This window comes from Panulirus ornatus, chromosome 17 (assembly GCF_036320965.1).
Source record: "Panulirus ornatus isolate Po-2019 chromosome 17, ASM3632096v1, whole genome shotgun sequence".
Taxonomy (NCBI): domain Eukaryota; kingdom Metazoa; phylum Arthropoda; class Malacostraca; order Decapoda; family Palinuridae; genus Panulirus; species Panulirus ornatus.
This window is the reverse complement of record NC_092240.1, coordinates 26107020-26131871: the sequence shown is the minus strand read 5'-3', so window position 1 is coordinate 26131871 and position 24852 is coordinate 26107020. Positions and strand designations below refer to the sequence as shown.

General features: G+C 39.7%; 1 protein-coding gene across 1 annotated transcript in view; it reads right to left on the bottom strand.

The window, feature by feature from the left end:
• Mccc2 (methylcrotonyl-CoA carboxylase subunit 2) overlaps positions 1–24852 on the bottom strand; it is a 130845-nt gene that overhangs the window by 33135 nt on the left and 72858 nt on the right. Inside the window, exons 7-8 of the mRNA XM_071672181.1 lie at positions 18778–18877; positions 18471–18627 (exon numbers count right to left, since the gene is read on the bottom strand). Coding sequence (XP_071528282.1) covers positions 18471–18627; positions 18778–18877 — 257 coding nt within the window. The remainder of the gene's footprint in view (positions 1–18470; positions 18628–18777; positions 18878–24852) is intronic.

Below are 24852 nucleotides of genomic sequence, written 5' to 3'. Positions count from 1 at the left end.
CTTCGCACACCACCCCGACCAAAACACTAAATCTGCCACTCCATCATCAAACACATTCAACAAACCTTCAAAATACTCATTCCATCTCCTTCTCACTTCATCATTACTTGTTATTACCTCCCATTTGCCCCCTTCACTGATGTTCTCATTTGTTCCATTGTCTTACGCACGTTATTTACCTCCTTCCAAAACATCTTTTTTTATCATTACATCTAATCGCCATCTCCCGTGTCAGCAAGGTAGCATAAGGAAACAGATGAAAGAAAGGCCCAGCCCACCTACATACATATGTATATACATAACAGCCCACACATGCACATACACACGTGTACATATTCATACTTGCTGCCTTCGTCCATTCCCATTGCCACCCCGTCACACATGAAATAGCATCCCCCACCCCAACAAGGGTAACACTAGGAAAAGACAAAAAAGGCCACATTCGTTCATACTCAGTCTCTAGTTGTCATGAGTAATGCACTGAAACCACAGCCCCCTTTCCACATCCAGGCCCTACAAAACTTTCCATGGTTTACCCCAGACGCTTCACATGCCCTGGCTCAATCCATTGACAGCATGTCAACCCCAGTATACCACATCATTCCAATTCACTTCATTCCTTGCATGCCTTTCACCCTCCTCTATGTTCAGGCCCTAATCGCTCAAAATCTTTTTCACCCCATCCTTCCACCTCCAATTTGGTCTCCCACTTCTCTTAGTTCCCTCCATCTCTGACACATACATCCTCTATGTAAATCTTTCCTCACTTATTCTCTCCATATGACCAAACCATTTCAACACACCCTTTTCTACTCTCTCAACCACACTCTTTTTATTACCACACATCTCTCTTATCCTTTCATTACTTACTCAATCAAACCACCTCACACCACATACTGTCCTCAAACGTTTCATTTCCAACACATCCACCCTTCTCTGCATAACCCTATCTATAACCCATGCCTTGCAACCATATAACATTGTTGGAACCACTATTCCTTCAAATATGACCAGTTTTGCTATCCGAGATAACGTTCTCACCTTTTTATTACCACACATCTCTCTTATCCTTTCATTACTTACTCGATCAAACCACCTCACACCACATACTGTCCTCAAACGTTTTATTTCCAACATATCCACCCTTCTCTGCATAACCCTATCTATAACCCATGCCTTGCAACCATATAACATTGTTGGAACCACTATTCCTTCAAACATGACCAGTTTTGCTATCCGAGATAAAATTCTCACCTTTCGCACATTCTTCAATGCTCCCAGAACCTTCACCCCCTCCCTCACCCTATGACTCACTTCTGCTTCCATGGTTCCATCTGCTGCCAAATCCACTCCCAGATATCTAAAACACTTCACTTCCTCCAGTTTTTCTCAATTCAAACTTACCTCCCAATTTACTTGTCCCTCAATCCTATTGAACCTAATAACCTTGCTCTTATTCCCATTTACTCTCAGTTTTCTTCTTTCACACACTTTACCAAACTGTCACTAACTTCTGCAGTTTCTCACCCAAATCAGCCACCAGCAATCTATCGTCAGCAAACAACAACTGAAAATTTAATTTAAAAGTTTACTCTCTTACCCCAACTCATTTACCCCTCTTTTTAACCTCTTGCACCTTTCTCTTGATCTCCTGCTGCTTTCTTTTATAAATCTCCTAGTCATATGCACTACATCCCTTCAAAAGTCGTCCAAATGCCTCTCTTTTCTCTTTCACTAAGAATCTTACTTCTTCATCCCATCACTCACTACCTTTTCTAATCTGCCCACTTCCCACCTTCCTCATGCCACATGCATGTTTGTGCAAGCCATCACTGCTTCCCTAAATACATCCCATTCCTCCCTCACTCCCCTTATGTCATTTGCTCTCACCTTTTGCCATTCAACACTCAATCTCTCCTGGTACTTCTTCACACAAGTCTCCTTTCCAAGCTTACTTGTTCTCACCACTTTCCTCTCCCCAACATTCTCTTTTCTTTTCTAAAAACCTCTACAAATCTTCATCTTTGCCTCCACAAGATAGTAATCAGAAATCCCTCCAACTGCCCCTCTCATCACATTAACATCACTCTTTTACACACCTATCAATTAACACGTAATCCAATAACGCCCTCTGACCATCTCTCCTAGTCACATACGTATACCTATGTATATCTCTTCTTAAACGAGGTATACTCAAACACCAGTCCTTCTTCAGCACACAAATCCAGAAGCTCTTCACCTTTTCCACTTACAACACTGAACACCCCATGTACACCAATTATTCCCTCAACTGCCACATTATTCACCTTTGCATTCAAATCACCCATCACTATAACCCAATCTTGTGCATCAAAGCTGCTAACACAATCACTCAGCTACTCCCAAAACACTTGCCTCTCATGATCTTTCTTCTCATGACCAGGTGTATAGGCACCAACAATCACCCATCTCTCTCCATCCACTTTCAGTTTTACCCATCTCAATCTAGAATTTACCTTCTTACACTCTATCACATACTCCCACAACTCCTGCTTCAAGAGTAGTGCTACTCCTTCCTTTGCTCTTGTCCTCTCACCAACGCTTGACTTTACTCCCAAGATAATCCCAAACCACTCTTCCCCTTTACCCTTGAGCTTTCTTTCACTCAGAGCCAAAACATCCAGGTTCCTTTCCTCAAACATACTACCTATCTCTCCTTTTTTCTCATCTTGGTTACATCCACACACATTCAGACACCCCAGTCTGAACCTTCGAGGAGGATGAGCACTCCCCGCATAACTGTTTCTTCTGTTTCCCCTTTTAGAAATTTAAATACAAGGAGGGGGAGGTTACCAGTCCCCAGCTCCCACTCCCTTTAGTCACCTTCCACGACATGCAGGGAATACGTGGGAAGTATTCTTTCTCCATCCCAAGGACATGGGGAGAAAGATTATAGTTGGTTATAAAGAATGGCTGGTAACATCATTAGACAATTGGGTCTCAAAGAGAAGAAAGATATCAAGAGTGATACTAGATGTATGGTCTTCAACTAAAGAGAGGATACTAAAGAGACCACACATGTTTGTATAGTAAATAGAAAGATGCAGATCTATCAGAGTGAGGAAGGTCTTGAAAGGGGCCGATACTACTATCATGTGAACCCTCCCTCTCACTGGGAGAAGTGTCAGGCAAGGACTAGAACTAGGGGACTATAGGTTTGTTGGATTACATCATTTCATTTAAAAGCAACTGTGCAACCAGATGGCAAGGTGAAATCACATGAAGAAAATATGTGAGGTCTGAGTACATGTATGGAGTTTGAAAGGAGATGGCAGGACTAGCCTGGTAGTCCCAGTCTGATGGAACAGAAACTAAGACTAGCAACCCTAACATGGAGGGTGTAAGATGGTTTAGGGCACCACTCAACACTCCTTGGTCAAGACAGTAGTACTGCCCTTGGTGGCTGATGTCAACAGCCTACTAACTGAGGGATGCTCTATGGGTTGGGGACATCACCACCCGAGTCCTCCCTCTCGCTGGCAGCAGAGTCACACAAGAAAGTAGAGTCTTAGGAGTAGACCTTAGATTTGCTGGGACTGTGGGTGGGGCCATTTACTACTACCAAAGCCTTCCCTCTAACTGACAATGGAGTCACTATATATGTCACCACAAAGTCTTCCATGGCTGTCACACCAGCAGGACAGACATCATGATTCATTACTTCAATCATGTTTAGCAGTGAATGTTGGGAGCAAGAATGTTTACCATATTACCAACTTCAAAAGTTACTATAGAAGAATATAATGAGTTGATTGGCACCATAAAAGATAAATCAGATAACAATGTTATCTGAAAGTACAGTAGAGTGCTAGGTGTTTGAGATACGGAAATGCCTGTGCATAGATGCTAACATAAGCTTTGATGATCCATAGCTTGACTTCATGGGAGAGATGGCATTCACCTCAGCAATAAAGGGACAGAAATCTTAGCTGTGCATATCAAAGATCAAATAACCTTACAACTGAAGGGGAAATCTTTATGTTGAGGCCCGGTAGAGATTGACATGACGACCACATCAAACAGTCAGTTGAGTTCAGGTCAGGCCACATTACATGTTATGCATGGGAATCCCTTCCCAATCCCACCAGACAGCAACTAGAGGGGGAAGGTCATGGGGATCATCAAATCTCAAGTCTAAAAATGGCCAGTCACCAAATCATACCACAAGTCTTATACAGAAATCACTCAAGGATATCAAATGGACTTTACATGAATATAAGGTCCTCTGAAACAAAATAGCGAAATTACATTGTTCGGTAAACACTAAACACACTGACATCATTGCAATAATTTAACAAAAACATTTCTGAACATGAAAAACAACTATCTGATCAATGAATACAATTTGCCAGACTACAAATTATTGGTATGAAACAGAGATGGTCAAGGAACTGGAACTGCACTATATGTAAAATCTTACCCAAATCCCATTGAAATGCAGACCACAACATCTGCCACTGTTGAAAACTGTCATGTATGAGAGTTCACAATGAGCAATACACAATGAAGACTCAATCATTCTAGATTATAATCTGGAAATCAACAAGCAAACTATCTCAGGAGTATATAAAGAATCTGCTAAACTTATCAACTTTGTCAGAGACATATTTCTCTACCAAACTGTCACAAAGCCAATGAGGAAAGCTAATATACTTGATTTAGTTCTTGCATTCTAGGAGCTCTCAATAACTAAAGCCCATGTTGGAGAACATTTGGGATCTTGTGACCATAACATGGTTAGGTTCTAAATGAATATTAAAACGACTCCCCTAAAACTAGTATAATTACCCCAGACTCTAAATGGAGGATTTTAATGAGATGCACAATGCATTAAAGAGTCTCACCCTTGTTGGTTCATACCCAGAGGAATCATGGGCTAGTTTTAAGCATCAGTTTATGCACCAACTAGACACATTCATGAATATTAAATGAATATCAACTCCCCTAAAACTAGTATAATTACCCCAGACTTTAAATGGAGGATTTTAATGAGATGCACAATGCATTAAAGAATCTCACCCTTGTTGGTTCATGCCCAGAGGAATTATGGGCTAGTTTTAAGCATCAGTTCATTCACCAACTAGACACATTCATGAATATTAAATGAATATCAACTCCCCTAAAACTAGTATAATTACCCCAGACTTTAAATGGAGGATTTTAATGAGATGCACAATGCATTAAAGAATCTCACCCTTGTTGGTTCATACCCAGAGGAATCATGGGCTAGTTTTAAGCATCAGTTCATTCACCAACTAGACACATTCATGAATATTAAATGAATATCAACTCCCCTAAAACTAGTATAATTACCCCAGACTTTAAATGGAGGATTTTAATGAGATGCACAATGCATTAAAGAATCTCACCCTTGTTGGTTCATACCCAGAGGAATCATGGGCTAGTTTTAAGCATCAGTTCATTCACCAACTAGACACATTCATGAATATTAAATGAATATCAACTCCCCTAAAACTAGTATAATTACCCCAGACTTTAAATGGAGGATTTTAATGAGATGCACAATGCATTAAAGAATCTCACCCTTGTTGGTTCATACCCAGAGGAATCATGGGCTAGTTTTAAGCATCAGTTCATTCACCAACTAGACACATTCATGAATATTAAATGAATATCAACTCCCCTAAAACTAGTATAATTACCCCAGACTTTAAATGGAGGATTTTAATGAGATGCACAATGCATTAAAGAATCTCACCCTTGTTGGTTCATACCCAGAGGAATCATGGGCTAGTTTTAAGCATCAGTTCATTCACCAACTAGACACATTCATGAATATTAAATGAATATCAACTCCCCTAAAACTAGTATAATTACCCCAGACTTTAAATGGAGGATTTTAATGAGATGCACAATGCATTAAAGAGTCTCACCCTTGTTGGTTCATACCCAGAGGAATCATGGGCTAGTTTTAAGCATCAGTTCATTCACCAACTAGACACATTCATGAATATTAAATGAATATCAACTCCCCTAAAACTAGTATAATTACCCCAGACTTTAAATAGAATTTTTTTAACTATCGTGAACTCAATGTTAACAAAGCAAAAGAGATGGTCATACCCTTAGAACTTCACCAGTTGTTCAATCACCTTTGAATATAAATGGAACCTGTAGAATTTGCCAAGGAATACAAAAAATTTAAGTACAATTATTGATAATTTTTGTATCAATCAAAATGTATAGGCAGAGTATAAAATAATCAACTCTACAATAATGATACTAGAATTATGGATTTATTCTACATAGATGTAACAGTCAGTCATCTCATTTTCTGTTACTTGTTCATATGAAAATTGTAATATAGACTTAAAAGAGTAAACTGACCAAAGTAATCAGCAAATATGCAAAACTTGGGGTTAGGAATATAACATGACTGCAAGAACTATACCAAAAGTATACCATTCAAATATGTAAAGAAATTCATAACGACTCACCACATCCATTAAACCATAATCATTAAATGCTACTATCTGTAAAAAGATTAAAATCATCAAAATGTGGAGCATCAAGTCACACGAGATATTTTGTACCAGCTAGCATGCAACTTATCAATAATTTAGGACTGAACTTACCATAGTTCAGGGTCCTTTAGGCTTGATGACTTAAATAGTTACATCGCTTGTATTTGTTATATTTCTATACATTAAGTTATGAGACAAATGCTTATGACAGCTACACAAACATGATATCACTGGATGAATAATCCATTACTGTGTATCTGTGAGAATGCAAAAAACAGATTTCATGTAATTTATATGACCCATAAAGTATCATTATTATCATTTTACATAATCGCTGTTTTCTGCTTCAATGAGGTAGCACCAGGAAAGAGATAAAGAATGGCCCATCCACTCATATACATATATATATATACATAAATGCTCACGTACACACATATACATACAAATACACATCAACATATGTATACGCTTACACAGACATCACATACATACACATGTACATATTCATACTTACTTGCTTTCATCCATTCCTGTCACTGCCCCACCACACAGGAAAACAGCATCGCTATCTCTTGCTTCAATGAGGTAGTGCAAGGAATACAGATAAAAAGGCCACATTCATTCACACTCAGTCTCTAGTTGTCATGAGTAATGCACCAAAACCACAGTTCCTTCTCCACATCCAGGCCCCACACACCTTTCCATGGTTTACCCCAGACACTTCACATGCCCTGGTTCTGTCCACTGACAGCATGTCAACCCCAGTATACCACATTGTTCCAATTCACTCTATTCCTTGCACGCCTCTCATCCTCCTGTATGTTCAGGCCCCAATCACTCAAAATCTTTTTCACTCCATCCTTCCACCTCCAAATACCCAATACCCATAAAGTATTGCTATTACAACAAACTGGATATATGCCTGGTTATGAGATAGAAGGCAGAGATTCATAACAAATGATGAATCATCACTGTGGTCACCTAGTTCTAGTTGATTCCCCCAGGGAACCATGCTTGGGCTTATTCTTTTCATCATTTATGTTCAAGATATTGACATAAGGCTAAATAACTTAGTGTCCAAATTTGAAGATGACACAAAGATCAGAAATGACATATAAAATGAAAAAGATAGGCTAAGGTTACAAGAGGATCTAAATAAAATTGCTGAATGGAATAGAAAATAGCAAATGCCATTTAGCATCAATAAATGTCAGCTGTTACAAGAAGGAAACCTCAACAAAAAATTTGATTATGAACTGATGGACCACAAGATAAAGGATACACCTAATGTAAGGTATCTAGGGGTCACTGTCTTTAACAACTTCATAATTTTCCATCATTGTATTGGAGCTGCTAAGAAAGCAAAGGTTGTAAGGATTTATTAATGGAAACTTTTTACATAATAGCAAAGATGTGATATTTGCCACCATACTTAAGTCTAATTAGACCCTATCTCGAATATGCAATGCAATTTCGGGTCCTTAACTTAAGCAAGGATATTCTTAAACTGGAAGTGGTGCATTAAAGAGCAATTAAACTGATTCCTTCCTTGTGGAACAAACCATATGAGGTCAGATTACAAGAATTAGACTTATTCTGCCAAAGCAAGAGATGTCTCTAGGGCAAATCAATAGCACGTTTTAAAATACTTGAAGGATTCAACAACATCGATATTGAAAATTTCCTTACTGTAGCACTAGCGCTACCTATGAAAATGGACTAAAACTTACAGGTCACCAAGTTAATCTGGACTGTATGCTATATTTCCTTACCAACAACATTAATGATGTGTGGAATAAGCTCCCAGAAAATGCTGCTCAGAGTAACATTCTTAGTATCTTCCAAAGTAAGCTTGATTATCACATGTCACTCTCTGGTACTGAACAATTCTTTTAATCATTTATCATAATGTTATGCCATCTTCTCAACCACCAATCTCTCCCTGGCCATATATACCAAGGCTGATTGACCCATGTCACCTGCTCTGCTTTGAAAGAGTAGGTAAGAATGATGGTATCATTCTTCAACATCAGGAATAATACAGACATAGGAAGACGAGATGTTTGGAAATGAGATGTTTGAGGACAACATGTGGTGTGAGGTGGTTTGATCGAGTAAGTAATGTAAGGGTAAGAGAGATGTGTGGAAATAAAAAGTGTGTGGTTGAGAGAGCAGAAGAGGGTGTTTTGAAATGGTTTGGTCACATGGAGAGAATGAGTGAGGAAAGATTGACCAAGAGGGTATATGTGTCAGAGGTGGAGGGAACAAAGAGAAGTGGGAGACCAAACTCGAGGTGGAAAGATGGAGTGAAAAAGATTTTGAGTGATCAGGGCATGAGCATACAGGAGGGTGAAAGGGGTGCAAGGAATAGAGTGAATTGGAACGATGTGGTATACCGGGGTCGACGTGCTGTCAATGGATTGAACGAGGGCATGTGAAGCGTCTGGGGTAAACCATGGAAAGTTCTGTGGGGCCTGGATGTGGAAAGGGAGCTGTGGTTTCGGTGCATTATTACATGACAGCTAGAGACTGAGTGTCAATGAACGGGGCCTTTGTTGTTTTTTCCTAGCGCTACCTCGCACACATGAGGGGGGAAGGAGTTGTTATTCCATGTGTGGCGGGGTGGCGATGGGAATGAATAAAGGCAGACAGTATGTATTACGTACATGTGTATATATGTATATGTCTGTGTGTGTATATATACATGTATACGTTGAGATGATTAGGTATATATTTTTGCGTGTGTGGACGTGTATGTATATACATGTGTATGTGGGTAGGTTGGGCCATTCTTTCGTCTGTTTCCTTGTGCTACCTCGCTAACGCGGGAGACAGCGACAAAGCAAAATAAATAATGAAAATTAAAAGAAGACGAGAGGCTTGAGCTCAAGTCTATCCTTAATATTGTCTTTAAAACAAAAAGTGAAGGAATATATGACACTGGTGATGGGATGCACAACAATTTCATGTTAATTCTACCTTATGACCATAAAAATTTCCTTAAGGCCTATCAATTCTGTGAGGTATTTTTTTTCTACCTCTTTTCCTTCCAGCATGTTGCCAAAGGGATTGGAAGGTGGGCAGAGAGCCTTTGATTTGCTAGTCTTTTCTTCTACAACTTTTAAGGGGACAGCATCTTTTTTTTTTTTTTGACCAGTGTTAAGGCCAGAACACCTTGCTTGGACCTCGGGTTTGTGTGGTCTGTGTATCTGTATGAATCTGTCTCTCTCTACCTCCTTCACCTACTTGAGGAAGCCTGTTCTTGTGTGCCTCCTCTAAGGCAAAGGATCAACCTTTCAAGTATTACTTCTTCATTATGCCTTATCAAGATAACAAATGAACAGCTGATAATTCCTCCCAACTTCCGTGAGAGGAACTGCTTCAAGATGAAGAATGTATTCAGTGCTTGTAGAATCAGGCAATGACAATTAGCTCTTCATTTGTTCTACATGGAATTAGAGGAATCCCAACCATACTGACGTGTTATCCACTTAAACTAAGTCATTATAACTGCAATGACTCAAAACTCATTTGTACACAGTAATCCCAACTATACTGATGCATCATCTACTTTTACACAGATCCTAACTATGCTGACACATTACACAGAGTAATCCTAAGTCACATATGACCTCCCAATACACAAAAATACCCAGTTAAGTGGAATAACGATGAACATCTTCACTACTTCGGACATGTCTACATTTCCTGCCTTACTTTATCCATACCTGACATGTCACATGGTCCTGGCTTCCATTATGATTAGTGTGCATTTTGCTTCAAATCCACAACTGATATTATCTGCACTTCCTTAGCTACACAATAAGTATATAGGTTTCCCTTTATCATTAAAAGAAGCTCTCTTAAACATTAAAAACATTTTTTTTTTTTTTTTTTTTTTACTTTGTCGCTGTCTCCCGCGTTTGCGAGGTAGCGCAAGGAAACAGACGAAAGAAATGGCCCAACCCCCCCCCCCCCCATACACATGTACATATACACGTCCACACACGCAAATATACATACCTACACAGCTTTCCATGGTTTACCCCAGACGCTTCACATGCCTTGCTTCAATCCACTGACAGCACGTCAACCCCTGTATACCACATGACTCCAATTCACTCTATTTCTTGCCCTCCTTTCACCCTCCTGCATGTTCAGGCCCCGATCACACAAAATCTTTTTCACTCCATCTTTCCACCTCCAATTTGGTCTCCCTCTTCTCCTCGTTCCCTCCACTCCGACACATATATCCTCTTGGTCAATCTCTCCTCACTCATTCTCTCCATGTGCCCAAACCATTTCAAAACACCCTCTTCTGCTCTCTCAACCACACTCTTTTTATTACCACAAATCTCTCTTACCCTTACGTTACTTACTCGATCAAACCACCTCATACTACATACTGTCCTCAAACATTTCATTTCCAACACATCCACCCCCCTCTGCACAACCCTATCACCCATGCCTTGCAACCATATAATATCATTGAAAGTACTATTCCTTCAGACATACCCAATTTTGCTCTCCAAGATAACATTCTCTCTACCTACAAATTCTTCATTGCTCCTAAAACACTTCACTTCTGCCAATTTCTCTCCATTCATACTTACTTCCCCACTGACTTGTCCTAAACCTGGTGAACCTAATGATTACCTTGCCTTTATTCACACTCTCAACTTTCTCCTTTCACACACTTTTCCAAACTCAGTCACCAACTTCAGCAGTTTCTCACTTGAATCAGCCACCAGCGCTGTATCATCAGCGAACAAAAACTCACTTCCCAAGCCCTCTCATCCCTAACAGACTGTATACGTGTCCCTCTCTCCAAGACTCTTGTATCTACCTCCCTCACCACCCATCCATACACAAATTAAGTACCCGTGATGACAGAACACAACCTTGGGGTAGATCAAATGCCCACAGCCTCTCAGTTCACATTGCACTGATTCACATAACAAGACTACCATATCCAATTGCTTAAACCATCATCTAAACATGTGTTAAAAACATCCTCTAAACATTTGTTAAAAAAAGGAGGAAACCTGCTAAAGTGCTGATGATAACTTGCCAATACTGATATATTTCTAAACTGAAGAAAAACCTTTTCATGACAACCCAGAAGAAAAAGTACTCACAGATTTTAAAAAATGTATACCATAAAGATAACAGGAAAAGATTGTGAAACTTTGACTTGTCTGTCAAGTCTTTAATGCTGTTAATAGCTTTTAAAATGAATAAAGATTTCTGTGAAAGATTCATAAACAGTGGTATGAATAAGTAATCAGAAATAATGGTGGGAGTGCATCAGGGGTAAGTAATCTCACCATAGTTGTTTCACTCTATATCACTTACAAGCAATAACCTTTGCCACATGGTCAACCTCCACAGATAAGGATCTTCACATAGAGAATACCTGCCACAATTCAAAGCTGTGCTCTGGGTGGGGGTAGGGAGGTGGTTACTACTACTACTATTTTTTCTTACTTTATCGCCATTTACTGCATTAGCAAGGTAGTGCCACGAAGAAACAAATACAGGCCACATCCACTTAACAGAGCCATTCTCTAGCTGTCATAAGTAATGCACCGAAACCACAGCTCCCTATCCACATATCCAGGACCCAAAGACTTTTCCATGGTTTACCTCAGACACTTCACATGCCCTGGTTCATTCCACCGATAGCATGTTGACGCCAGTATAATACATCATTCCAATTCACTCTATCCTATGCATGCCTTTCACCCTCCCACATGCTCAGGCCCTAATTGCTCAAAATCTTTTTCAATCCATCCTTCCACCTCCAATTTGGTCTCCTGCTTCTCCTTGTTCTCTCTGCTTCTAAAAAATATATCCTCTTTGTCAACCTTTCCAAACTTATTCTCTCCATATGTCCAAACCTTTCAACACGCACTCTTCTGCTCTCTCAACCACACTCTTTTTATTACCACAAATCTCTCTTACCCTTACGTTACTTACTCGATCAAACCACCTCATACTACATACTGTCCTCAAACATTTCATTTCCAACACATCCACCCCCCTCTGCACAACCCTATCACCCATGCCTTGCAACCATATAATATCATTGAAAGTACTATTCCTTCAGACATACCCAATTTTGCTCTCCAAGATAACATTCTCTCTACCTACAAATTCTTCATTGCTCCTAAAACACTTCACTTCTGCCAATTTCTCTCCATTCATACTTACTTCCCCACTGACTTGTCCTAAACCTGGTGAACCTAATGATTACCTTGCCTTTATTCACACTCTCAACTTTCTCCTTTCACACACTTTTCCAAACTCAGTCACCAACTTCAGCAGTTTCTCACTTGAATCAGCCACCAGCGCTGTATCATCAGCGAACAAAAACTCACTTCCCAAGCCCTCTCATCCCTAACAGACTGTATACGTGTCCCTCTCTCCAAGACTCTTGTATCTACCTCCCTCACCACCCATCCATACACAAATTAAGTACCCGTGATGACAGAACACAACCTTGGGGTAGATCAAATGCCCACAGCCTCTCAGTTCACATTGCACTGATTCACATAACAAGACTACCATATCCAATTGCTTAAACCATCATCTAAACATGTGTTAAAAACATCCTCTAAACATTTGTTAAAAAAAGGAGGAAACCTGCTAAAGTGCTGATGATAACTTGCCAATACTGATATATTTCTAAACTGAAGAAAAAAACCTTTTCATGACAACCCAGAAGAAAAAGTACTCACAGATTTTAAAAAATGTATACCATAAAGATAACAGGAAAAGATTGTGAAACTTTGACTTGTCTGTCAAGTCTTTAATGCTGTTAATAGCTTTTAAAATGAATAAAGATTTCTGTGAAAGATTCATAAACAGTGGTATGAATAAGTAATCAGAAATAATGGTGGGAGTGCATCAGGGGTAAGTAATCTCACCATAGTTGTTTCACTCTATATCACTTACAAGCAATAACCTTTGCCACATGGTCAACCTCCACAGATAAGGATCTTCACATAGAGAATACCTGCCACAATTCAAAGCTGTGCTCTGGGTGGGGGTAGGGAGGTGGTTACTACTACTACTATTTTTTCTTACTTTATCGCCATTTACTGCATTAGCAAGGTAGTGCCACGAAGAAACAAATACAGGCCACATCCACTTACAGCCATTCTCTAGCTGTCATAAGTAATGCACCGAAACCACAGCTCCCTATCCACATATCCAGGACCCAAAGACTTTTCCATGGTTTACCTCAGACACTTCACATGCCCTGGTTCATTCCACCGATAGCATGTTGACGCCAGTATAATACATCATTCCAATTCACTCTATCCTATGCATGCCTTTCACCCTCCCACATGCTCAGGCCCTAATTGCTCAAAATCTTTTTCAATCCATCCTTCCACCTCCAATTTGGTCTCCTGCTTCTCCTTGTTCTCTCTGCTTCTAAAAAATATATCCTCTTTGTCAACCTTTCCAAACTTATTCTCTCCATATGTCCAAACCTTTCAACACGCACTCTTCTGCTCTCTCAACCACACTCTTTTTATTACCACAAATCTCTCTTACCCTTACGTTACTTACTCGATCAAACCACCTCATACTACATACTGTCCTCAAACATTTCATTTCCAACACATCCACCCCCCTCTGCACAACCCTATCACCCATGCCTTGCAACCATATAATATCATTGAAAGTACTATTCCTTCAGACATACCCAATTTTGCTCTCCAAGATAACATTCTCTCTACCTACAAATTCTTCATTGCTCCTAAAACACTTCACTTCTGCCAATTTCTCTCCATTCATACTTACTTCCCCACTGACTTGTCCTAAACCTGGTGAACCTAATGATTACCTTGCCTTTATTCACACTCTCAACTTTCTCCTTTCACACACTTTTCCAAACTCAGTCACCAACTTCAGCAGTTTCTCACTTGAATCAGCCACCAGCGCTGTATCATCAGCGAACAAAAACTCACTTCCCAAGCCCTCTCATCCCTAACAGACTGTATACGTGTCCCTCTCTCCAAGACTCTTGTATCTACCTCCCTCACCACCCATCCATACACAAATTAAGTACCCGTGATGACAGAACACAACCTTGGGGTAGATCAAATGCCCACAGCCTCTCAGTTCACATTGCACTGATTCACATAACAAGACTACCATATCCAATTGCTTAAACCATCATCTAAACATGTGTTAAAAACATCCTCTAAACATTTGTTAAAAAAAGGAGGAAACCTGCTAAAGTGCTGATGATAACTTGCCAATACTGATATATTTCTAAACTGAAGAAAAAAACCTTTTCATGACAACCAGAAGCAAAAGTCCTCACCATATAAACCAATAACCAAAATTCCCCCCCCCCCCTTACAACATGTACATATACACGTCCACACACGCAAATATACTTACCTACACAGCTTTTCCATGGTTTACCTCAGACACTTCACATGCCCTGGTTCATTCCACCGATAGCATGTTGACGCCAGTATAATACATCATTCCAATTCACTCTATCCTATGCATGCCTTTCACCCTCCCACATGCTCAGGCCCTAATTGCTCAAAATCTTTTTCAATCCATCCTTCCACCTCCAATTTGGTCTCCTGCTTCTCCTTGTTCTCTCTGCTTCTAAAAAATATATCCTCTTTGTCAACCTTTCCAAACTTATTCTCTCCATATGTCCAAACCTTTCAACACGCACTCTTCTGCTCTCTCAACCACACTCTTTTTATTACCACAAATCTCTCTTACCCTTTCATTACTTATCTGATCAAACCACCTCATACTACATACTGTCCTCAAACATTTCATTTCCAACACATCCACCCCCCTCTGCACAACCCTATCACCCATGCCTTGCAACCATATAATATCATTGAAAGTACTATTCCTTCAGACATACCCAATTTTGCTCTCCAAGATAACATTCTCTCTACCTACAAATTCTTCATTGCTCCTAAAACACTTCCACTTCCATGGTTCCATTCACTGCTAAGTCCACTCCCAGATATCTAAAACACTTCACTTCTGCCAATTTCTCTCCATTCATACTTACTTCCCCACTGACTTGTCCCTAAACCTGGTGAACCTAATGATTACCTTGCCTTTATTCACACTCTCAACTTTCTCCTTTCACACACTTTTCCAAACTCAGTCACCAACTTCAGCAGTTTCTCACTTGAATCAGCCACCAGCGCTGTATCATCAGCGAACAAAAACTCACTTCCCAAGCCCTCTCATCCCTAACAGACTGTATACGTGTCCCTCTCTCCAAGACTCTTGTATCTACCTCCCTCACCACCCCATCCATACACAAATTAAGTACCCGTGATGACAGAACACAACCTTGGGGTAGATCAAATGCCCACAGCCTCTCAGTTCACATAGACTTACTCACTGTCCACATTGCACTGATTCACATAACAAGACTACCATATCCAATTGCTTAAACCATCATCTAAACATGTGTTAAAAACATCCTCTAAACATTTGTTAAAAAAAGGAGGAAACCTGCTAAAGTGCTGATGATAACTTGCCAATACTGATATATTTCTAAACTGAAGAAAAACCTTTTCATGACAACCAGAAGCAAAAGTCCTCACCAGTTTAAACCATATAACCAAATCCTTACAGAGTGGAAGTCATAAGTTACAAAACAGGTGTAATATAAAAGCTTAAATCATGATACATCATTCAATCATTCTTTATCAAATTGCAAATACATCATACATGTTTCCATTAGGCAGATATGAAAGTTAATAAACTCTGTCTGATTCAAAAATACAAAAAAAGTTTTCTCTCCATATCACCCCCTTGGGAATCTTTCCCTGCTTATCCTTAACAAAGCTTGAAGTCAAACTAACATCATCATCTGGCACAAACACTATAATGGCTAGCACTCAAAATAACTAAACCATCAGGCAAAACTACTGTAATGACAGCAGACTAACACTCTACCACTGTCGCTATAGCTGCAGCAAAAACAAAATTTTGAAATGCCACTGTTTCACTGACATGCTGAGTTGGTATTTCATTATGCTAATATCCCTGACCAAACAACCTGGAACAGAATCTTCAGCATAAGACAATGGATCTCACAATTCACACACTGTAAGGCAATCATAAGTTACAAAACAGGTTTATGTGAGGTTTATACCATGGCACATTATCTAAGCAAATTATTCAATAAATCATTACCAAACTCAAGCAGCATATGATTACATGGTGAGTATAGTTACCTTCGGCATGGTTGTATTAACACCAATGAATAAAAAAGGAATACAGTCTCAACAATGAGCTCCTTGCTCCAAAGGAGTCCATCATTTCCCTGCACCTGATTGGAGCATAGCCTTGAACTACGGGAGGCCTAGAGGAAAGGTTTTGGAGCTGAATAATTAAGAATTAATTCATTATCATTGTGTGAAAAGATTATTAATTATTTCTTTAAGCAAAAAAGAAAATCATCACATTTTATAATTCTAAAGATATAAACAAGATTATACAGAAGCCCCTTCAGAAATTTTGCCCTGCTTATGCTGAATAAAGCTGGCAACAAAACAATCAGAATCAGCCAGTAAAGCTATTACAGTGGTAGTATGCCAGCACTCTACTGTTGTTGCTACTGTTGATGCTAACAAAATACTGAAAAGCCACTTTCATTAACGTGCTGGGTGGGCATTATCTTTTGCCAGCAATCACTAAGAGAATACACATGAGTTGAGGAAGCTGCAGTAGATGACAAAGACTCTTGACTAATCAGGGAACGAGAAGATCTCTTTCAATTTTTTGTTTTACTTTTTTCATATACACGGACAAATCAAATCTGACATCTCATAATCCACAGATCTTAATATCTATACGTTGTATGCTTTTTTCTATTATCATATCATGGTTACTGATCACCTCCACAACTCTGACAGTGAGAGACCCACAGGAACATTCAAAACATCTGTTGAAGTGTTCTGCATTCTAATACAGTTGAACTGTAATAAGGAAATACTTCTTGCCTAAAGATGAAAAAAAGAATGTGTGATAAGAATTTGGGTTTACTTCACAAAAGTTCTATCATACTTTTACAATTGTCAAAAAATACATTCAGCATCACTGCAAGATCCTGATCAGAACTATAGGTTCACCATCTATAAGCACCCTTTATTGAAGCCTATAAGGATGAAGGATCAAATGACTGTCTACTGGAGACAAGTGTAATACTGGAGAAGTAACTCCTGGATCATCAGCACTATGCTGTCTGGTGTTTTTGGAAACATTTTTCAAAGTCTTTTAAATATCAGTTCCATTACTGTTGACCTATAAAAAACCTGAAGTTACTTATGAAAGTTTCTTAATTCACCTATATAAAATTGCAAATACAGCTACAGTTAATTCAACTTTCATATTACATATCCTGCAGGTAAAAATGCAATATGGAGACTGAATTTCTAGATCAAGGGCATCAAACAAAAAAGGGAAATATCCTCTAAAACAGAATACTCATCCAAATGAATCTACATATTCCAGTGAAATCACAGCATCGAATATTGAGAGAGCAACTATGATAACCGACTTCAGAACACCAAAGACTTTAAAAAAGAACAAAAGCATATAAAGGAAGGAATGAAGGATGCCAAAGGTAAGGAAATTCTTTTAGTATCTGCAATAATAGCCCCTTGCATTCTCAACCTCTAAGATGTGGGTTCAACCCAACAACTATTTGGGTTGGTGAAATGTCAATTATTATATATTCAAGGAGCCAGTCAATCAGTCACATCTAAGAATAACTACAGTGGCTACCATACCTTTAAAAGTGGAAAATAATATTAAAGATGTTAGCCTTTTAACCTGCTGCAATTTCATAGAAATTACTGCAGTTTAACAAGCAGCAACACCAAGCTTTTACATAAAAATGCATTCTTCTGAATATGAAAAGGGAACAAACACGTAAACTTCTACTTACCTTAAATTCATCAAATTCCGAGCCATCGACAATACGTGCAATCACCTCCCTCACATCATAAGTTTTCTTGAGGTTGTCCCCAACAATACCATAAAGGTCATGAGCATCGAACAAAGGTTCCTTAACTTCTTTTATGGTAGTCTGAAGCAAGGAGAAAAAATTTCTGAAGTCCTATGGTGTTCCCACAAAATAAGTGTCCACTAACAATGCATGTGTTAATTCAACTGAAATAAGTGAAAAATTTAGTGTACGTAAAGCGGCCATTTTGGGAACCTGGTAAATGTTTCTCACCTGAGGTGCTTTGATGTAGTTCAATGTGCGTACTACTCTCCTGGCTAGGTGAAGGGCATGTGTATCATCTAAAGCATAATGGTCAGTCACACCTGATTTTCTGAAAATATAAAGGACTGACTAAAAGAACACAAAACACAGTAAATGTAATTATAATTGACACATATAAATCTCTGTTAAAGGAGTTGAAAGAACTGTGGACATCTTTTAGAATATACTGAGAAGCAATGTTTCAATGACAATGCCACATGGTACCCAAGACACCACTGGCCCTCTAAATTGTTAAATCACTAAATTGTTCAATTCACACATATGATTGGATTGACAGAGATGCCTTGTGGGAGGTCTCAAAATATATGATGAAGAAGAAAAGCAACTAGAAGCAGTGAAAAGTTTTATCAAGAGTGGAAGACATACACATGAGTGGAAAGAGGGTAAAAGTCGTTCAAGGAGAAGGTTGGTCTGTGGCAAAGGTATGTGACGTCACCATGGCTGTTTAATTTGTTTTTAGATGGAGTGATAAGGAAAGTAAATGCAAGGGTCTTGAAGAAAGGGGTGTATATGCAGTATACAGGGGATAAGGAGGTATGGACAGATTAGAAAGGGTGGTGTGTAGTGAGTTAAGAAGCAAGTTGCTAACAAAAGAAAAAAGGTAGGTGTTTGGATGATACTTGAGGGAAGGAGTGCAAATTACTAGGGGAAGTATAAGAAAAAGTGGAGGGAGGTCAAGAGAAAGGTGCAGGGGTTGAAAAACAGGGTCAATGAGAATTGGGGTGAGCGAGTATCAGTAAACTTTAGATAGAATACAATGTTTTGCAAGGAGGTTCATGATGTGGTAAAAAAAAAAGATAACAAATAGAAGCACCAGTGAAGGGGGAAAATGGGGGAGTGGTAGCAGGTAGTGATGAAGTGAGAAGATGGAGTGAGTAAATATTCTGAAGCAATGATGAACATGTTTGATGACAGGGTGGCATATGTAGGGTGTTTGGGTCACAGTGGAATATGAAGTGAGAGAGTCATGGAAAGTGGTTTGGTGAAGAGAGAAGAGGTGGTGAAAGCCTTACGTGCGATGAAAAGCAGCAAGGATGTTATTCCTGTTGAATGTATCAAAAAAGGGGATGCTTATGTTGTTGATTGGTCAGTTAGGATTTTCAATGTATGTATATGTGGGAGAAAAGCTGCTACAAGCAGTGAAAAGTTTATATCAAGGGTTAAAGGCATGTGTATGAGTAGGATAAGAGGAGTGAAAGGTTTCAAGCAAAGGTCTGTCCATAGCAGGAGTGTGTGATGTCACCATGGTTGTTTAATTTGTTTATGGATTGGGTGAAGAGAAAGATGACTGCAAGAGGCTTGCAGAGAGAGGTGAGGATGCAGTCTGTTGGGGATCAGAAGGCCTGGGAAATGATTCAGTTGTGGTTTGCTTATGATACAACAATGTGGAAGACTCGAGAGTGAAACTGCAAAAGATGGTGACCATGTTTGGAAAAACTGCAGAAGATGGTGACCAAGTTTGGAAGGGTGTGTGACAGGAGGGATTTGAGAGTAAATGTGAATAAAAGCAAGATTATCAGATTTAACAGAATTGAGGGACAAGCTAGCTGGAGTGTGAGTTTGACAGAAGAAACACTGGAATGGCAATGAATGGAACCATGGAAGCGGAAGTGAGTCATAGTGTGGAGAAGATACTGAAGGTTCTGGGAGAACTAAAGAATATGTGGAGAGATCATTATCAGCAAGGGCAAAAAGGGGTAAGTGTGAAAGTTTAAGAGTTACAACATGATCATAGGAATGCAAAGTATGGGCTTTACTCTCAACTTTCTCAAGTTTTCCTTGTCTTGAAAGTCCACAGGATCCATCCCACCACCCTTCTAATTTATAAGTGTTTGAATATAAGCAGTTTTATTACAGTACAATCTGCAAAGGATGATTCAAAGCTGTGACTTGTATTTCCATCAATGTTAGGTATAAGACTGAGGAACATGTGGGGCTCAAGTACAGTTCCTAGAGGTACTGAACATTTTACTACTAAGGCATTAGAAATGGCATGATTTACAACTACATGTTGTGATCTGTTAATCAAAAAGTTGTATATCCATCCCCAAATTTTTCTGATCATTCCCTTCTGACACATTTTGTGTGTTATGACACAATGGTCACATTAATCAAATGCTTTTGCAGTCTGTGTAAATCACATACACATTTTGTTTGTTCTTCAGAGTCTCAGCAATCTTATCAAATGACTGTGAGAGGCAAGATCTTCCTGCCTGAAACCTGAAACCCATCCTAAATATCACAATCTATTTCAAGGATACTTACTTATCTATAATCCAATCATCAGGCACTTGACCACTTTTCCATGCATGAATACACACTTTCCAGACACACTCCACTACACTGTCACTTTCGCTCTTCATCTTCACCACTCCATCTATATCTCCCTGGTTAATCTTAATTTTGTTCTAGATTTACTGCTCTCATCCTTCCTCCTTTGTAATGTTTTCCTCTCCTACAAAACTATTTCTCTAACTCCTTATCTCTATTCCAGCTGTAAGAACACACACATCTCTTTCACTATCTAATAATTTCTTTAAAATATTCTCTCAATCCCCTTCAACTTCATCCTCTACTACCAGCATTCCCTTCAACTTCATCCTCTACTACCAGCATTCCCCCATGTTGTCTAATATACTCTTACACACACATCCTTTCAACTCTCTATTTACCAACTGCCAGAATAGCTTGTTGTTCCCTTTTCAGTCTTTTTTTTTCATATCCTCATTTGCCTTCATTTTATTGATATTTACCATCACCTATCCCTGGGAATAGGGGAGAAAGAATACTTCCCACGCATTCCTCATGTGTCATAGAAGGCAACTACAGGGGACGGAAGCGGGGGCTAGAAACCCTCCCCTCTTTGTCTTTTAACTTTCTAAAAGGGGAAACAGAAGGAGGAATCATGTGGAGAGTGCTCATCCTCCTTGAAGGCTCAGATTTTGGTGTCTAAATGTGTGTGGATGTAACCAAGATGAGAAAAAAGGAGAGATAGGTAGTATGTTTGAGGAAAGGAACCTGGATGTTTTGGCTCTGAGTGAAACAAAGCTCAAGGGGAAAGGGGAAGAGTGGTTTGGGAATGTTTTGGGAGAGGTTGGTGAGAGGACAGGAGCAAGAGGAGTAGCACTACACCTGAAACAGGAGTGGTGGGAGTATGTGATAGAGTGTATGAAAGTAAACTCTAGATTGATATGAGTAAAACTGAAAGTGGATGGAGAGAGATGGGTGATTCTTGGCGCATATGCATCTGGGCATGAGAAGAAAGATCATGAGAGGCAAGTGTTTTGGGAGCAGCTGAGTGAGTGTGTTATTAGTTTTGATGCATGAGACTAGGTTATAGTGATGGGTGTCTTGAATGCAAAGGTGAGTAGTGTGGCAGCTGAGAGAATAATTGGTGTACATGGGGTGTTCAGAGTTGTAAATGGAAATAGTAAAGAGCTTGTAGATTTGTGTGCTGAAAAAGGACTAGTGATTGGGAATACCTGGTTTAAAGAGATATACATAAGTATACGTACGTAAATAGGAGAGATGGCCAGAGAGCGTTATTGGATTACGTGTTAATTGATAGGTGCGTGAAAGAGAGACTTTTGGATGTTAATGTGCTAAGAGGTGCAACTGAAGGGATGTCTGATCATTATCTTGTGGAGGCGAAGGTGAAGATTTGTAGAGGTTTTCAGAAAAGAAGAGAGAATGTTGGGGTGAAGAGAGTGGTGAGAGTAAGTGAGCTTGGGAAGGAGTCATGTGTGAGGAAGTACCAGAAAAGACTGAGTGCAGACTGGAAAAAGGTGAGAGCAAAGAACATAAGGGGAGTGGGGGAAGAATGAGATGTATATAGGGAAGCAGTGATAGTTTGCACAAAAGATGCCTGTGGCATGAGAAGTGTGGGAGGTGGACAGATTCACCACTACTTCTTATTACCTCCCCATCAGCCCCCTTAACCAATGTTCCCATTTGTTCTCTTATCTTACGCACTTTATTTACCTCCTTCCAAAATATCTTTTTATTCTCCCTGAAATTTAATGATACTCTCTCACCCCAACTCTCATTTGCCCTCTTTTTCACCTCTTGCACCTTTCTCTTAACCTCCAGCCTCTTTCCTTTATACATCTCCCAGTCATTTGCACTACTTCCCTGCAAAAATCGTCCAAACGCCTCTCTCTTCTCTTTCACTAACAATCTTACTTCTTTATCCCACCACTCACTACCCTCTCTAATCTGCCCACCTCCCACTCTTCTCATGCCATAAGCATCTTTTGTGCAAGCCATCAATACTTCCCTGAATACATCCCATTCCTCCCACACTCCCCTTACGCCATTGGCTCTAACCTTTTTCCGTTCTGCACTCACTCTCTGTTGGTAGCTCCTCACACAAGTCTCCTTTCCAAGCTCACTTCCTCTTACCACTCTCTTCACCCCAACATTCTCTCTTCTTTCCTGAAAACCCCAACAAATCTTCACCTTCGCCTCCACAAGATAATGATCAGACATCCCTCCAGTTGCCCCTCTCAGCATATTAACATCCAAAAGTCTCTATTTCACATGCCAATCAATTAACACGTAATCCAATAACACTCTCCGGCCATCTCTCCTACTCTCCTACTTACATACGTATACTTATGTATATCTCTCTTTTTAAACAGGTATTCCCAATCACCAGTCCTTTCTCAGCAAACAAATCTACAAGTTCTTCACCTTTTACATTTACAACACTGAACACCCCATGTATACCAATTATTCCCTCAACTGCCACATTACTCACCTTTGCATTCAAATCACCCATCACTATAACCCGTTCTCGTGCATCAAAGCTGCTAACACAATCACACAGCTGCTCCCAAAACCATTGTTTCTCATGATCTTTCTTCTCATGACCAGGTGTATAGGCACCAATAATCACCCATCTCTCTTCATCCACTTTCAGTTTTATCCATATCAATCTAGAGTTTACTTTCTTACAATTTATCACATACTCCAACCACTCCTGTTTCAGAAGAAGTGCTACTCCTTCCTTTGCTCTTGTCCTCTCATCAACCCCTGACTTTATTCCCAAGACATTTCCAAACCACTCTTCTCCTTTCCCCTTGAGCTTTGTTTCACTCAAAGCCAAAACATCCAGGTTCCTTTCCTCAAACATACTACCTATCTCTCCTTTTTTCTCATCTTGGTTACATCCACACACATTTAGACAATCCAATCTGAGCCTTCGAGGAGAATGAGCACTCCCCGCATGACTCCTTCTGTTTCCCCTTTTAGAAAGTTAAATACAAGGAGGGGGTTTCCAGCCCCCCACTCCCGCTCCTTTTAGTCACCTTCTACAAAATGTGGGGAATACATGGGAAGTATTTTTTCTCTCCTATATCCAGGGACATATATCTATAATGTTATTCTTTCTTTCTTTCATACTATTCGTCATTTCCCGCACCAGCGAGGTAGCATTAAGAACAGAGGGCTGGGCCTTTGAGGGAACTTCCTCACCTGGCCCCCTTCTCTGTTCCTTCTTTTGGAAAATTACAAAAAAAAATTTTATGATTATCATTATCATACTCAGTTGCTGTCTCCTGCGTTAGTGAGGTAGCACAAGGAAACAGACGAAGGAATGGACCAACCCACCCACATACACATGTATATACATAAACGCCCACACACACACATTCATATACATACCTATATATTTCAATGTATACATACATATAAATACACATACATACATATATACACATGTGCATATCCATACTTGCTGCCTTCATCCATTCCCATCGCCACCCTGCCACATGTGAAATGGCAACCCCCTCCCCCCGCCATGCAAGAGAGGGAGTGCTGGAAATAGACAACAGAGGCCACATTCGTTCACACTCAGTCTCCAGCTGTCATGTGTAATGCACCAGAACCACAGCTCACTTTCCATATCCAGGCCCCACAAAACCCTCCATTACTTACCCCAGACACTTCACATGCCCTAATTCAATCCATTTACATTCTCGCTTTCCACACATTCTTCAAAGTTCCCAACACCTTCGCCCCTTT